Here is a 16,975-nt window from a genome sequence, read left to right on the forward strand (position 1 = left end):
AGGTTGGACAGACACGTGCTGGGTTGGTCGAGTCAGGGATGATCCTGCCTTGAGCAGGGGGCTGCATTAGATGACCTCACGAGGTCCCTTCCAGCCGGGCTTCCCTATGATGCTAAGATCTGGGCGAGGATTGTGTGTGGGTAAATGTTGTTTTTGGTGCCAGACTTTAGACACTCAGATGTGATTATTCTAGCTCTAAAGACTTGGCCCCTCTCTCGTAGCAATGCAGGAGCTGAACCCAGGTGTCCTGCCTTGCAGGATACTGCTCCAACAATGGCATAACACTCCCTTTCCGACATGTAGACCCACATGCACCAGTTTGACTCAAATCCTTTGGTAATTCCCATTCTTTGCTCCCCCTTCTGCTTTTCCCTCCAGCTTTAATGACCCCTGTCTCTCCAGCTGCCTGACCAGAGAGAGAATTTGGAATATTTCCCTTTCCTTTGCAGTAGCAACAGCACCTACCAAAGACAGCACGCGCTGCGGTGAGGGCATAAACAACACATGGCATTCAGAAGCCGGAATGCAAATTTCTGAATGGGATAATTTCTAACCAACAAGTATTTCTAAGTATCATGGGAGTCCTGTGATTAGACACGATGCTACTTATAAAAGGATAAGTAGGATGTCCTACATGCCTTTGCTTTACCGTGCCAGCTAGCTATTACAGTACAGAACATGATTCAAATACGGGATCTGTCATAACAGGTTGGATCATCTAATCCAGCGGAGGCCAACCTTTTTGGCAGGGGTGCCACACATTAGCCCCGTAACCTCCCTCTGTGCCACTCTGACCCCCTTCCCCAGGCAAAGCTGCTGCTCTGCTTTCTGTTCCCTGCCCAGTCTGCTGCATTGCTTTTTGCTCCCTGCCCTGTGCTCCCTGCTTGATCTGCTGCTCTGCTTTCTTCCCCATGCTCTGTGCTCCCTGCCCAATCTGCTGCTCTGCTTTCTGCTTTCTTCCCTGTGCTCCCTGCTTGATCTGCTGTTCTGCTTCTAGCCCAATCTGCTGCTCTGCTTTCTGCTCCCTGCCCTGTGCTTCCTGCCTGCTCTGCTGCTCTGCTTTCTGCCCTACACTGTGCTGCCTGTCCCCTCCTCCGTCCACCACATGCCCATGCCACAGGTTGGCCACCCCTAACTCAGATCATGTAAGCATGGTCTGCAGACTTTTTGGATAGGAGACTCCAAGCCTGCTAATTACTGGCCCGACTCTTCCTCCTCCCAAGGTTGAACATCCTGGAGTTATCGGCCGAGGATCTTTTGGGGTAGAATAAACGGAAAGCTCTGTCTCCTCCGCATGGGCACAGACAACCCCGGTGTCCTTGCTCCAAATTTTCCTTCTCTCCTTGCACGTGAGCTGTTGCTTGTCCATTGGCTGCTGCCCTTATCCCAGAGGTGGGTGCATGTCTTTGATCTGAGGTGTCTGTAGTTCATGAAGAACTTGAGAGTCCATCGGTGCAAAAACTGGTCTATAAAGGTAATGCATTTAATAGAGAGGCATCTCTCAGGCAGGATGGTTTCTGCCTGGGCTCTGAGGCAATAAAAATGGAAGCAAAAAAAAAAGGCAGGGGGGTGGGATTGTGCTTGAAAAGAACCATTGATCCCTCCCTTCAGGATTTAGCTTTTGATGTCTCTCCAGTGACACCGATGAAGCAGGATCCAGTTAAAGCAGCTGCGGGCTGAGGAAAGTCTACGCAGCGTTATTATGGGAGCCTGGAAGTAACTGCAGAAGATGTCTCCTGCTCCAGGGGCAGCCAATAAAAAGGTGTAAAGGTTTTGGACTTGCAGCTCCACCCCACATAACACCCCGACCTGTCGGGGGGCTCAGACTGCCCGAGACTCTGGAGACCTTCCACGGGGGTGTCGTTTTGGGTACCACCTACCCCCTGGATGTTGAATATTCATGAGGCCGTGGCAGCTGCTCATCTCATTGGTTCCTCTAACAGTTCCCTGCTTTCTTGTCCTCTCCTATTGGTTGATTGGGCGACCCCTCTCCTGGGGCCTAGCGACATGGGTTCAGCTCTTCCTTCCCCTCCTTTGTCACACGGTCTAACCCACGGATGTGCCATGCACTAGCAGTAGCCGCTCCAAAGGCAGGGAGTAGAGATGACAGGGACACTGGACTACAAATAATGGTCCAAGGGGAATAGAAAGTGAGAGTCTTGGCTAGACTGTGTTTGAGTCAAGCTAGCTTTCACGCCATCATTCAGGGTGCCCCTTTCTTGTAGGGCCGGTTGAGCTTGCAGGACTTTCCACGCCGTTGCAATTCCAGACACTCCACCTGCAGCCTTTTTGGCTACGAGCGTCCCTGAAGAACGGGTCGGCGGACAAGACAGACTAGACCCACATGACTGCTTGCAGCACGGTACAGCCGGTACCCGTCGCTGCATCGTGTGCCAACAGGTCTCGACGAAGCAGCGGTGCTGTCCTGCCTGTTCTTGAAGCGGGTGATACGACTGAATTCCTGCTCTCGCTCCAAAGGGACATTGGGGTGGCAAGATAAGAGGACCAGCCCGCAGGACTGACAAAGGCACAACTGCTGTCGAGATTGGTAAGAGAAAAAGGGAGAGACCTGACTAACAAGTACCGGGGGAAGCACCTGGCTACGGTTCTTGTCATCCCTTGTAGAAAGACAGCTCAGAAATCCAAGCATGGGCCCCCGGCTTGACAAGTGCAGAAGTGCTGAGAGCAAGGCCTCCCCATGTGCACAGCTCTTATCTATTTAATGAATGGCTCTGACTCATCGAGCCAAGCTAGACTTGGAGCCTACCCAAGAAAGTCTGTTAATCCTAAAGCATCTCCATGAACATGTGTGCTGCACAGTCAGCGGGGTCTCAGACAACTCCTTCCCTGAAGCGAGCAGCCTCAAACCAACCTGGGCCTTAGAGGCGATCCTAGACACCCTCCTTTGTGCAGCACTGCCAGAGAAAGGGGAGCTATGATCTTAACAGAGGCATCAGGATTCATTTTCAAAGGGCAGGAGGGGTGTGCAATCTCTCCAGATGGCATGCGGTGCCTAAGGCTGCCAGACAGATGATCCTGGCTGTGTGCACGGCAGATGCTGACCACACAGTTGTTACTGCACGATCATTTAGTACTTGCATACCCAAGCACTAAATGACTGTGTGGTAGCACCCCCGTAAGACTTCTTGGTGGTGCTGACTGTGCAGTAGCTCGTTACTGCTGCACAGTAGCGTCGGGTCACGGCTCGTGCCATGCAATGCTAATGCACAGTAGTGACGAGGTACTGCACAGTAAGTATCTCATGTGGATGTGGGCCCTGGAAAGCTAAGGCTCAGGACAGAAGATATTGGAAAATGAAGGCTAAGGACAGATGATACTGGAACTCCTGGAAGCATCCTAAATCCAGGTGAGAAAGTGTCTCATGAAACCCATGCTACCAATGCACCAAAATGCCAGAAACAAAAGGAAGAGCCAGGATCTCTTATATTTCTAGCACGAATGATCCACTTCTCATCCCGCTCCCCGGACGTTGATGCTGTCTGCTCTTAGTGCTGGGGAGCGTCTCTCAGCCGTGTTTTCCCGAAGTGCAGGAATTGTGCAAGATGTGCATTCCTAGCTCCGAAAAAATCCTCTTCTGTTTTCAGGCAAGGATGATGTAACTTCTCAAGCCCAGACAGCTTCTCACGAGCTGCGTTGCAGGTCCCAGGGAGCTTGCCAGGCCCGCGACCAGAGACTGGCAAGGTTTGCAGCTTTTCGTCTGCAGCCCGGCTTCCCCTCGAGCTGCTTTTCCTTGGGACGGCAGCTTTGCTCTCGCTCTGGGTTTTCCGCAGCCCCCACCCTGCTGCGTTTGCAGGGCGACTGGCAGGCAGGGCTGTTTCCGTCGGGATGCAGCGTCGTCACGCGTCCCCGCTTGCTGAAGCGATCGCACGTTTTGCCCTTGCTGACACGTCCCTGTGCTGTCTGATATGTGCTGACAGGCTCCCGGCCAGCTCTCTCACAGGAAAGCTTTGAAGGGCGATCCCCGTGCCTATCTTCCCCTCCTGTTTTTCCTCCTCTCTGCTTTCCCCCTCTTTTACCCATCTTTTCCTTCCCTTCGGTCTTCCTGTTACCTAGGGCAAGGGTTGTCAACGGGGGGACGTCTACCCCTGGGGGTACTTGGGAAGGCCCCAGGGGGTACAGAGCAGTGGCATGGAGAAGTGGGGCTACTTGGGATGCGGCGGCACAGGGGATGGGGGGATCCAACAGTCTGCACTGCTGCCGCGTGCTGCTTCCCCCCACCTTGCCGACCGGCCGCCCGCCGGGGGACCCACCCCCTGCTCTGCATCCAGAAGGGATACTCCTGCATCCACGAGGGGCACTCCTTAAAAAAGGTTGGAAACCCCCAACCTAGGGTTTTTTCACTGATGTTTTTCCCAATCACCTCTTCCGCTTGCATTGCTCCTTCTCCCCATCCACAGCACAGGATGAAGCATGTATAACTGGGCAGCTCGTCATGAGAGGTAGCAAAAGGGAAGCATAAGAAGCAAGGTGCAACTCTTGTGAGCGTGACAGGTAACGCCAGGCATCACTCCTGGAACGATGGCTGGCGGTGGCAGTCCCTCAGTTCAAGGCTGCTTTCGACCTTGGCTCCTTAGGTGCTCAGTCCTCAAGCCGTGTGCAGAAGTTGCAGGTCTTTCTGCAACGGGACCGTAGCAATGCAGGCGTGTGTGTTTTTGAGGCGGCATGGGCAAAACCTGGGATTCCTGCAATGGCCCTGCTTAGTGAGACTGTCTCCATATTAGCCTGTGACCTGAAGAGTCAGACAGGAAAACCCATGTCTTGGGGAATTACACTGCTGCGCTTATTGTACCTGCTCGAGATCAATGAACCCAGGCCGCGCCTCGCAGAGTGATTACAGGAAGCCTCATTAAGGCATTTGGGAAACAACAGCTATGAAGTGTGTCAGCAGACAGAGAGGAAGCTGGGCTTTGCTTCACTTGACAACATGTCTTGTAAGCAGCATCGTGGGACGCTTCAAATCCTTTCTGCCTCTTTGGCATGAGATTGCTGGCCCGCAGCTCTTAAGATAACATCGCCTTAAGTAACAAGGGAGTTCCCGTTCTTCCCAACTCAAATGTACGCCTCTGTTTCTCCATCACTCTCATCCGCCCATACTCATGCAACGCGCGGCGACCTTTGGACGCCGTCTCAACTCACCTTTGGAAAGTTTGTCAAAGTCCACGTAGAAACGCAACATAGCTGATCCCAACATGAATGCTACCCCGGGGCCGATGACAGTCACAGCAAAGAGGATCCCTGCAAGAGAAAAGAGAGGTTTCCATCCAGAACGGTGTTCGGCTTTGGAAAGAACAGCACATCGGGGGCAGCAGGTGTGCAAACATAGGCACTGGCCAGGCTAGCTAAGACTCCTGCTCCATTTGCTTATAGGTCACCCTTCGCAACAAGAGCTCAGGGCAGCTTAAAATAAGAGAACAGAGCAATGTAAAAAAACAGGAGAGTGATCAGAGAGCAAAGCCACTTAAAAGGGAACTAGAATATCAACCTAAAACAGAGACCCCCTGAATAATATCTCAGCCTGACTGTTTGCTAAATGTCTGCCCAAGTTGGAAGGTCTTACAGTGCTTCCAAAAGATGTCCAGGCTCAGGCTCTGGTGGGTCTCAAGAGGAAGGGAGATCCAGAGCCAAGCAGCAGCTGCCAAGAACAACCACCTAAATTTATGCCACATGAACTTGGTGGCCTGACAGCACTTCCAGGAGGGTGTCTAGCCCCATACCTTGTCCCTGACAGCGGCCAGTTCCAGATGTTTGGAGAGAAAACCCAGGTGCAGCCAGATATGCTTCCCCCATTAGTTCATATCTGTTTTTAATATTTAGAGACTGGTTTAAATCCTAGACTCATAGAAAATGAGGGTTGAAGGGGCCTCAGGAAATCACATCTAGTCCAACCCTCTGCTCAAAGCAGGACCAGCCCCAGCTACATCATCCCAGCCAAGGCTTTGTTGAGCCGGGTCTTAAAAACCTCCAAGGATGGACATACCACCACCCCTCTGGGTAACCTGTTCCAGTGCTTTACTTCCCTCCTATTGAAAAAGTTTTTCCTAATATCCAACCTCAACTTCCCTTGCTACAGCTTGAGCCCATTGCTCCTTCTGTCATCTGCCTCCACTGAGGACAGTACAGCTCCATCCTCTTTGCACCCCCCTGCAGGGAGGCGAAGGTGGCTATTCAATCCCCACCCCATCGGTCGTCTTGTCTGTAGGCTAAATCCACCCGGCTCCCTCCTCCTCTCTTCACCAGTCCTGTCCCCCTGTTCCTGAACCATTTCCTTTGCCTTCCACTGGACTCTCTCCAATTTGTCCACATCCTTTCTGTAGTGGGGGCCACAGCTGGACACAGGACTCCAGATGTGGCCTCCCCAGTGCAGAATAGAGGGGAATAATGTGGGATGTAATAATCCCTCAAATCAAGAGTTACAAGTCATTATAATTCAGTGTTGTACTCTGTACAAATGCCCAATCTGTGCTTGGCTCTTGATGATTTTGTGTAGCAGTGAGTTTCACAGTTTAATTATGGGCCAAATGAAAAAAAGGGTCCTTCCCTCAGGGTTGACTTTCAATTGAATTGGCCATCCCTTGCTCAGGCACTATGGGAGTCTTATCTGCCTCTTCTAACTGATGTATTAGTTTATATACTTTTCTCTGTCTCCTTTCTAAGGCCAACAAGACTGCTCTTCAGTCTGTCTTTACTGGAGAGTTTTTGCAGACCCTCGATCATTCTTGTCACTCGTTTCTGCACCTGTTGCTACCTCTCTCACATGCTGGGGAACATGTAGTGACAAAAGGGACCCCTGGTGAAAGAAATCCTTCACACTCAAAAAAGTCAATCGAGACGTAGGCTGGCACTGCTCACCTTAACACATGGGTCATGCCTTTTCAATAAGTCACTCTCATAACTTAGTTTATTGCCTCTCCTTCATCTTGCACCAGGAAACTCTCTCATGAGAAGTACTGATAAAATGAACAAACACACCTAAAAACCAATTCTCTTCTGCATTTATTCCTTTCAGACTCAGTTCCAGGAACTTCCAGCACTTACTGGAATTAGTCTGCCGTAGGTAAAAATAAATGCACTTGAAGTCTAAAGACCTGTTCTTGCAAACCTCCTGCTGAGCTGACCCCTCGCCCCGAGGCCCCTGCTGGTTCCCTCTCTTGCTCTGCTGGGACTCGTTTTTAGTCCTACCTAAATAGAGCGGGGAGTTTCTCTCGCTGGCAAAATCATCAATGTAAGAGATGCCGAAGGGCTGGATGGGGACCACTCCGATGCCCAGCAAAGCCTGCCCGAGAAACATAATTAGCAGGACCATTCGGTTTTCCTTCTCTGTGTGTGGTGCGCAGGTCTCATCGTCGGGAAGCCCGTTGTGCCCCAAAGCATCAGGCTGACAGATATCCGTCTTATTGCTGAAGAAACCTGCAGAAGCAAATGAAACGCCTCTGAATGCTCCCGGCTGCTAGCACCGGGCAACTGCTAGCGACACAGCCGTGAGAGATGCTGCATAGACTGAAGGCCGCTCTTTATCCCTTTGTAACACTTAGGTATAGCTGTGAATATGGGGCAATCAAGAGGCCACTGCCCCATGGGGGAACTGAGGCCAGGTCTATGCAGCGAATGCATTCAAGCATCCTGTGCTGTTCCACCTGGCGACCTCCTAAACCGAATGCGGTGCACAGCACTGGGGACAGGCTATGGGGCATGGTCATAGGAGGATTAATTCCTCCCCATGCTCCCCAGAGCATGATGTTTAGCTTTCCCAAGCACCTTCCTTTCCTTGTACCCCTGCCCAGGTGCCCAGCCCAATGGGGTGCAGGAGGACGGGCTGTGTCTACAGGATGTCCTGATGGTCCCCGGAAAGGAGGCCACTGAGCACGTCCCACCCACCCATTCCTGCTGTCAACAGCCAAACTAGGAAATGCAATGGTGAAGTCGTCCTGGGGAAGTCCTCACAGCTATTCCCATGACCTCTATCCTTGGGGATATTTGAGAAGCACCCCTGCAGCAGCGTCCACCCCCACTTTGCCAGGGTTGGCATGTGCCAGGTCAGTGGGGCACAGTCAAGGATGCTTCTCCCTGGAAGACATGGTGGAGACATCCCCATTGCCTTCTCCTTCCACCCCAAGTACAGAAGTGGAGAAGTTCTTCGGGCTTCCTACAATCTTGCAGTCTGGAAACTGGTTCTTGAAGGCTCTCCATAGCCATATACCATTTACAAAACTAAAACAATGGGCTACCTTCTGCTTTCAGTAACCCCTCGCCTCCCCAGGGAACAAGGGAGGTTGCATGACTTGTATGGACAGAAGAATTTTCTATCAAAATCCAAATCTCTCACCTATTCAGTAATAACCAGCAGAAAAAAGCAGCACGCACCTACATGTACATCAAATGAACGTGAGGCCTTAATTTAACAGCTATATATGAACAAACCTAAGCAAGCCAATCAGCAACGCAACACAAACACATTAGCTGGGTTATGACAAATAATTATGATACAAAATATGGCATGAAACCAAGCCGACGCTACTGATAAGACTGGCAGCTATTGTGTTTTGGAAAATTAAAGGGATAAAAATCAAATCCAATTAAAGCATCTGATTTCATTTATCCTGGCTTTGATGGAGTTACTCTGGACTGTAATAGAGATTTAAAAAAATGATATGGATATCATAAGCTACTAGTCCTAAAATAATAATAGATTTATCTTGAAATAAGATTTCAATCCCTATAATTAAGAAATAAGTGTGGGGGGGAACAAAACTCAAAGCATAATCTCTACTGCAGCACGATCAGGAGGTTTTGGCTTATCACAGGCAGGCGACTGGAAACTCTGCGCACAAAGGTGCGTCTGAACCCGCGGCTGCACTTCGCGCATCTTGGCCATTTCCAGATACTGCCGCACCCTGGGAAGATGCTTACGATGAAGAGAGAGAAAACACCCATTTCTTGCCCAATAAAAGGCCCTTGCCCAGGAAGGGGCAGATCAAGGGTAGAGGTCCCTCCTGACCCTGATGGGGTTTGACCCCTTATTTTTCACTTTCCAAGAGCATGTCTGAAGGCAATCCCCATCCCTCCTGATGACGCTGGCCCACTGAGCAGAAAGGGATGCACGGGCTGCAGGCCAAAAAGGTGCCTGACCCTGTAGCCTAGCAAGGAGGGACCCGCCGTAAGAGAGCAGGAGTGCCCTGACCCCCACCTTAAGGGACCTGTTTACAGTCCAGAGAGTAGTCAAATCGCCAGGGCCATTAAACCCATCTCTGCTGGGCCCAGCAAGTCAACTCCTTACTGCCAGCTGGGCTGTCCATACAGTGCTAATCATACATTAAATAGTCAATATGCAGCCTCTCTTGGTCAACATTCACCTCTTGGGGCCAATACATTTTAACCGTCAGAAAACAAAAATTCAGCAAGTGCCGTCTTGGTATCAGTCTCTAACCCCTTATGCTTTTCAGGCAAGGATTCTCCGTGAAAAGCGCTCTTGCTTCCCCTAATCCGTAACGGGGACAGATATCTAGAGTACCTACTGGCAACGGACTTGTCATATTTGTAGGGCTCGGTTATGAAGTGAGGAATCGAGATGAGCAACCCGGCCAGGGAAACCAGGAGAGCGCCGCAGCCTATGAAACGGGGCCTGTGCACGCGGCTTCCAAAGTAGCTCACGAAGACGATCAGCAACGTGTTTCCAACCTGCAGCAAGAGACAGATCGAGAAGCTGCTTACGTATTACCCGGGACGCGCACAAGTACAGGGAGACTTGCACGATGGGAAGGTGAAGAGACGTTGGAATAAAGCAAGCATCACCTCGTTGAAGGAAGCCAGCAATCCTGACGTTTGGCTGGACATGCCATACCGCTTCTCGATGGTGGAAATGGAGCTCTTCAGATAGCCAGAGAGGGAGAGCTGGAAGAGCTGCAGGAGCCCATGGCAGAACACAAAGAGCTGCAAAGACAAGCGATAATCCAGTCAAGGTGTTTAGGTTACGAACTGACATTGCATTTGTCCCTGGACAAGTTGTCTCTGTGCTTGTCCCAGAACAACAATGTCCCGGGACTGGTGTGTACCCACATCGCCGTTCGAATCGGGGTTCAGCGCCTGGCTGAATGCCCTGCTGCTTTTCTGCCATTGATTCCGTGATACAATCCCAGGACAACCGTTCAGATGCCCTTTGTGATGTCCCGGGATAAACCATTAGTACCGCTTAACCCGTGAACCTGTTAAGGATTTCTCCTGGGACAACGGGCATGACTGCACTTTGTCCTGGCATAAAATGGTTTCTCCCAGGACAAAGGCAATGTCTGTGTGCAGCCTTATTGCTACAAACAACTGTAACGGAAACAAAAAAAATATTTCATTTCTATTTAAAAAAAGAAAAGTGAGAGAGAGACAGCAGAGTCATCGAGTATAAGGGACCAGCTTTGAAGTAGTTCGGGTGGGATTCGGTCATATTTACTGTGGACATTGCTGGAAAAATGAGCCATAATGCCAATCCCCAGATACTGTTTCAGCCAGGGCAGTTAGAGCACAGGCTTCCCACACTAGATACCATGCCCTGATCTGTACCCTAAGAAACCTTTATATAATTCAAGTCACCCAGGCCATTAAACCCATCTCTGCTGGGACTAACAAGCCAACTAGTTACTGTCAGCTGGGCTGAAGTGGGTGGCATTTGTTCATGGGACCTTGAGTTCACTCCCGACGGGACGTGGCCAAAGTGTGCTGAGTTTGACCTGGATGTTAAGTTCAGGAAACTTCCATACTTTTTCCTTCTGTCGCCATGAGCCATCCTGTCACCCAAGACACTAATGAAAACCTGAGATGCGGTTACAAACACTCCCCCAGACTCAGCAAATGCCTTTTTTATAGGCAGGAAGCTGGAAAAGCCTTGAGTCATTCTTATTCTCCCCTCCATGTTAGGCAATGGCATGAGACAGAGGCCTTGCCAAATAACCTGGGATCAAGCTTAATGTGCTTAACATTTCCAAAGAGACCTTTTAAAAATCTAGTAGCCGCATAATTAATCCCCTCGCCCCCCAGAGGCCTCCTCCACAATGTAAGTCCCCACAGGTCCCGATTTATGGACACAGGAATAACATGCAGGTGAAATGTCTGGCTAGAGGTAAGAGATGACTTCAAGGGGCTGCTGGCAGCAGAATTTGCCTCCATTTGAGCCAGCAGTGTGCCTGTGTTGCCAAGAAGGCTACCGGCATCCTGGGCTGCATCGGCAGGAGCGTTGCAGGCAGGTCAAGGGATGTGATTCTTCCCTTTATTCAGCACTGGGGAGGCCACATCTGCAGTGCTGTGTCCAGCTGCGGGCTCCCCACTACAGAAAGGATGTGGACACATTGGAGAGAGTCCGGCGAAAATGTTTGGGGGCTGGGGGACAGGACTGGAGAGGAGAGGCTGAGGGCACTGGGCTGATTTAGTCTGCAGAAGAGAAGACCAAGGGGATTGAATAGCAGCCTTCAACTCCATGCAGGGGGGTGTAAAGGGGACGGAGCTGGGCTGTTCCCAGTGGGGGCAAATACAGGACAAGGAGCAATGAGCTCAAGCTGCAGCAAGGGAAGTTGAGGTTGGATATCAGGAAGAAACTTTCTCACTAGGAGGGTGGTGGAGCACAGGAACACGCCCCCCAGAGAGGTGGTGCAGTCTCCATCCTTGGAGGTTTTTAAGATCCAGCTAGACAAAGCCTTGGCTGGGATAATGCAGTTGGGGCTGGTTCTGCTTGGAGCAGGGGGTTGGACTAGATGTGACTTCCAGAGGTCCCTTCAACCCTCATTTTCTATGGTTCGATGTTTTTAATGCTGAAGCAACACATGAGCTAGTAACACACCCTTTGAACATAACTGTTTCAAAGCCCCCGGAGCGTCTTGAGACCAGAGTGTAACACGTCAGGAGTGTCAAACATAGGACCTGTGAAGCATCACCCAGTCCTACGGTGGCCATCATAGAGGACAGTCTGGTTGTTCTCTATCCTCTATTGATACGAAACCAGGCGCCTTTATGTCCTCTATTTTTCTCCGAAAGAGAAACAGAGGACATAAAGTTGTCGAGTTTCATATCAATACAGGACAGAGGACAACCAGACTGTCCTCTATGATGGCCACCCTACCCAGTCCACAGGTGGCTCATTTTCTGGCCACTCTCATCTCTTCCAAGCTTTTAAAAATCCTCTAACCTAATCAGGGATGTAGTTGGTAGCCGTGTGCAAAAATGACGTTTATTTCCTACATATGGGGACTTTTTACCAACTTTCCCTGAGCCTGAGGAAGGGTGTGTGAGTCCAAAAGCTTGCAGAAAATTTTTTTTTTTCCTATTTCTGTTGGTCTAATAAAAGGTATCATCTCTGAACCAAGGGTTCTAGATTTTTGCATTTCTAAGCAAGCACTTTTTCCTATGGGCCAAGAAGAAACAAAAAGAGAGGTTACTAGTGTCATTTTTTTAACAGTGAGAAGGCACTCCAATGTTATCATCAGGAGGGCCAAGCCATGGCCTATATTGAGAAAACATTGGATCATATACCAGAGAAAGACCTCTGCCCTGATAAGGGAAGACAAGCTGTACATACTGTATTGAATGATCCAAGTATTATAGTGGTGTGGGGAATAGAAGAATCTGCCCCAAACTGACTCATAAACCCTTTCCCATTTTCAGGACTGTCCGTGTTCAAGTATCAACAGGCCCTTGAGAGTAAGAGCCGCGTCTTAGGAAGGAAGCAACAAATTGGCAGAAATAATAAACCACCCTTTAGAGGACATGGATCCTCGCCGCTGTGATAAATAGGGTAGAGCATGGACTCTTACCAAGTGGCGAGGGAAATGAATGAGGAGTCAGCATTGCAAACGTGGCGCAACCCCCTTGCTTCGGTGCAGCTAGTTTCACCGACGTGTGGGAGGAAGAGGCTAAAGGACCGTGACTTAGCTCCCAGTGGTGGTGGATGACAGAACAAGGAGCAATGGTCTCAAGCTACAGCAAGGGAAGTTTAGGTTGGATAGTAGTACCCTCATAAGCAGGGTGGTGAAGCACTGGAACGGGCTATCCAGAGAGGTGGGGGAGTCTCCATCCTTGGAGGTTTTGAAGCCCCGGCTAGACAAAGCCTTGGCTGGGATGATGTAGTTGGGGCTGGTCGTGCTTGGAGCAGGGGGCTGGACTAGATGTGACCTCCTGAGCTCCCTTCCACCCTCATTCTCTGCATTTCTATGACCAAAGTTTGTTGCAAGAGCATGAACTGGGTCATGCTGTTTGCACACATTAAATCCCTGAAGTGCAATACATTACATCCCAACCCTCGATTTGTCATCTTTAGACCCCAGTGCATGCAGGGTGGGGGAAGGGAGACAACCCTCATTTAAGCATCTTAGTGGAGATGAGCTTTTCTCTGTGGTTGCAAGGGACAGGACTAGGAGCAATGGCCTCAAGCTGCAGCAGGGGAAACTGAGGTTGGAGACGAGGAGGAACTTTCCAACTGAGGGTGGCCAGGCACTGGAAGAGGTGCCTAGAGAAACTGGGGAATCTCCATCCTTGGAAGTTTTACAAACCAGACTGGACAGACACGTTTTACAAACCAGACCGGACAGACGCGTGGCTGGGATGGTTTCATCGCGGAGGATCCTGCCTTGAGCAGGGAGGCGGACTAGATGACTTTGCGGTCCCTTCCTGTCCTACTTGCCTATGATCCTTCACCATGCTGACCTTTTGAATAGCTACGCACGCTCCTAAAGGCACCTAGATAGAGTGATGCATTTTATACTGCAATTCCTTGCATTTATAGAGAGCATTGGAGCTTGTAGCCCTTTACAAACTCAAATCCACTATGCCACTCATTACCCCATGAGGCAGAAATTGCATTGGGCAATAGACACAGGTATAAGGATGGAGAAAAACGATTCAAGGCCATGCAGGCAGTAAGAAGCAGGGTGGGGAATGCAGCAAGGGTATCCTGGCTGAAAAAAGGGACCTGAAAAGCTTCTCCGTAGTTCCGCTCTCCTTTTGGTGCTGTTAAAAAGGTAGGTGGAAAACCCTCTCACTGACTGCCGCTCCAAAAGGCAGGCACCAAGTGTCAGCGTTCGCCAGGAAAGTGTCTATCATGCTGCCCGCAAGCTGCTTCCTTGCTGCTCAGGAATGTGCTGCTGAAATGAAGAACCAGCTGCCACAGATATTCTCCCCCTGGGTCTGTGATAAAAGCCTGTAGGCTGGCCTGTGCTAAGAGACAGGAAGAGATGAGCACCGCTCGTGTTCCCGTTAAATCAACAGTGCCTGCTTGTGATTAGCACCAGGGCTAAGCCACATGCAAACTCATTGATATAAAGGGCTAGAAACGTTTCCTGTTAGCTCCAAAACAGCGATGCAGAGCACACGGACAGCTCAGCGGAGGGGGTGGGGGGGGCAGGAAGTACTGCTGGGGAAGGTGTCCCTCCCCAGGGACATTTATGATAGATACCAGACACAATTGGGTACATTCCACATTTTTTAAAAAATTCCCTTCCCAAGTGTCACAACCCAAAGTTGTGGTTTTTTGTTTGTGTGTGCTTCGGCACCGCTAAATTATGTTCCCGCTAAATTGCAGCCTCTTTGCACGGTGGAGTTTTCTGCTGCAGAAGAGAACCCCGGTGCAAAAGAGGTATTCCCGCCAATTTGTAGCTTTCTTTGCAGGGTGCATTTCTTTTGCATCTAAGGAATGCACGGTGCAAGGAGTTCCCGCCATTTGTATTTAGATTCGTGCCACACTATTGGCCGATCCTAATACATGCACACGTGGCGGCTAGCGATTGGCTTTTCCCACGTGGGGGCTAGCGATTGGCTTGCTAGCCGTATAAAGAGCTTGAGAGGTTTCTGCCCAAGTCAGAGAGAGAAAGCAACTGGAGTTTGGGAGAAAGAGCGTGAAGATCTCTAAGCGCTGCGGATCCTTACGGACCCAACGTTTTCCTTAAAAGGCAATAGAAGTCTGATAACCAAACCCGCGGAGCCTTAACCACTCCGGGGAAAAGAACGAACAGCCTCTGGCCTCTCCCCGTCGCCGATAAATTCCTAGACATATCCCTTCCTATATAAGAAACTACCGAACCCGCGAAGCTTCAACAACTCCGGGGCCAAGAGTGAATTGTCGTAGTCCTCTAGCGAGGATTTAAGCGGAGCTGAACCTGGAAACTGTCCAGCCTACACCACGACCATCTTTGGTGTAAGTAAACAATCTTTTAATCAACCATTACGCGTCTGTAACTAATTCTAGCTCGCCACCGGTCTTCTTCGACCCCGCGTGCCCGGGCTGCTGGCCACAACCCGCGTGCGCAAAGACGGGTCCGCATACCGCTCCCGGCCCGCTCATGGCGACATGGACGGGATCGGGAGGCGGCCCGCACACCAAGTATGTCAGTTAGCCATAAGGAATCATTCATTCCTCCTCTGCAAGGACCTGACTCAGTGGGACCCTGAGATGGGTGGGTCAGAGGCTAGGAAATCACCCCCACTCAGTCACTTTAGCAGCAGCATTTTTAGTACTTTGGCTCTGATTTTTGAGCTGTGCCCTGCAAAGCAAACGTACCAGCTTGCATCTTGCACAGAAGCACAAGAAGCAGTTTCTGGCCCTGGGGCAACAGCAGCAGGTTGGGTTGGTAGTGGAGACCAGGCCGGTAGCAGTGACTGGCAACCATTCTTATAGCCCCCAAAAATCAACCCCTGGGCCTGATGCCCAGATCACCCAGCCCTAGCTACGCTACTGGTCTTGCAACCTTTGATGGGAAAATAGGCAGAGCTCTCGCCCTTCACCTGTGCGGCCTGGCAGTATCAAGCCCAACAATATCCAGGCTTAATATATTTGTCACTGGCTTGAAGAGGTGCAAGGGCTTCTGTCCCAATGCCTACAAAGGCTGCGTGTGACCTCAGGGCAGCCCTGAAAACGAACTTTGACAGCCAGGCAAAGGCAGGATATAGGGAGCTATTTAAAAGTCCTGCAAAACTTGACTTCTGAACCACAGCAACTTGCTCGTTATCATCTGAGTTACTCAGACAAATATCCGGCCTCTGGGCTGATGCCTGGGAGGGACGACAGGAAGGAGGGCGTGAAAGCCCACGAAACCAGTCTTCAGAATATACGAAACAGGGCAAAAATATTTGAACAGAAGGAATTGCGCTGTAACTGCAGCCTCAGATTTTCTCTGTGCAGCATCTGGACAAGTCCAGCCCATGCCCCACTGCACACCTCGTTCGTTCAAAGGTCCTATTAATTACAGCGTGACCCACAACGGACAATACGTCTTTGCTGCCAAACAGGCTACAGGGCAGTCGCTGCTTACTTCCTTTTTCCAGACAGGACAATTGCTACCAAGACACAAGCAGCAATTCCTCATTACATTGACCTTCCCACAGCCCCTTTCCATTGTTTTGGAGACTCTTCAAAGCACTTTCTGCAGGCTCATGAATCAACCCTCACAACACCCTTGTCTTTCCAGGTGGAGAACCAGAGGCAGAGAGGACCAGACCCAAATTGCTCTAGCAGGTATCTCCACTTGACGCTGAGCAAGGGTGTCAAACATGCGGTTTATGGGTCGGATCCTGTCCGCAGAGCCACTCTATCCGTCCTGCCGGGCTACCACCAGACAACTGGACATTGAAGGTGTGCCAGGAGTGGCCTGCCGCATCCCCAGTTGCCCTCCTGCCCGTTTGCCCATTGCCGTTGTCACAGCCTTATCTCCTTGGCCACTGACGGTGGATCCAGAGCTGTGACCACCTCACAGGGCATGTGGCAGTGACAACAGCAGCCCAAGCAAGGGGCACATAGTGGGAGCCAGAGCTATTGTGGTCACTGCATGCCCCATGCAAAAGCCAGAGCTGGAGCTGCAACGTGCTCATGTAATGTCAGGCGCTTGCAAAGGACGTGGCAGCGGGAGCTGCCGCATGCCCCAGACTGGACCTGCCCCATGGGAGCCCCACGTTTCAGGGAACAAGGTGAATTTGGCATCCCTGACTGAGA

At 50.7% G+C, this 16,975-nt stretch overlaps 1 protein-coding gene across 2 annotated transcripts in view; it reads right to left on the reverse strand.

Moving 5' to 3' along the window:
* SLCO2B1 (solute carrier organic anion transporter family member 2B1) overlaps positions 1-16,975 on the reverse strand; it is a 119,866-nt gene that overhangs the window by 73,014 nt on the left and 29,877 nt on the right. For both annotated transcript variants that reach the window (XM_025193034.1, XM_025193033.1), the window contains exons 3-6: positions 9,811-9,948; positions 9,534-9,696; positions 7,201-7,428; positions 5,158-5,256 (exon numbers count right to left, since the gene is read on the reverse strand). In XM_025193034.1, the coding sequence (XP_025048819.1) occupies positions 5,158-5,256; positions 7,201-7,428; positions 9,534-9,696; positions 9,811-9,948 (628 nt within the window). The remainder of the gene's footprint in view (positions 1-5,157; positions 5,257-7,200; positions 7,429-9,533; positions 9,697-9,810; positions 9,949-16,975) is intronic.

Source organism: Alligator sinensis, unplaced genomic scaffold (genome assembly GCF_000455745.1).
Source record: "Alligator sinensis unplaced genomic scaffold, ASM45574v1 scaffold1381_1, whole genome shotgun sequence".
NCBI lineage: Eukaryota > Metazoa > Chordata > Crocodylia > Alligatoridae > Alligator > Alligator sinensis.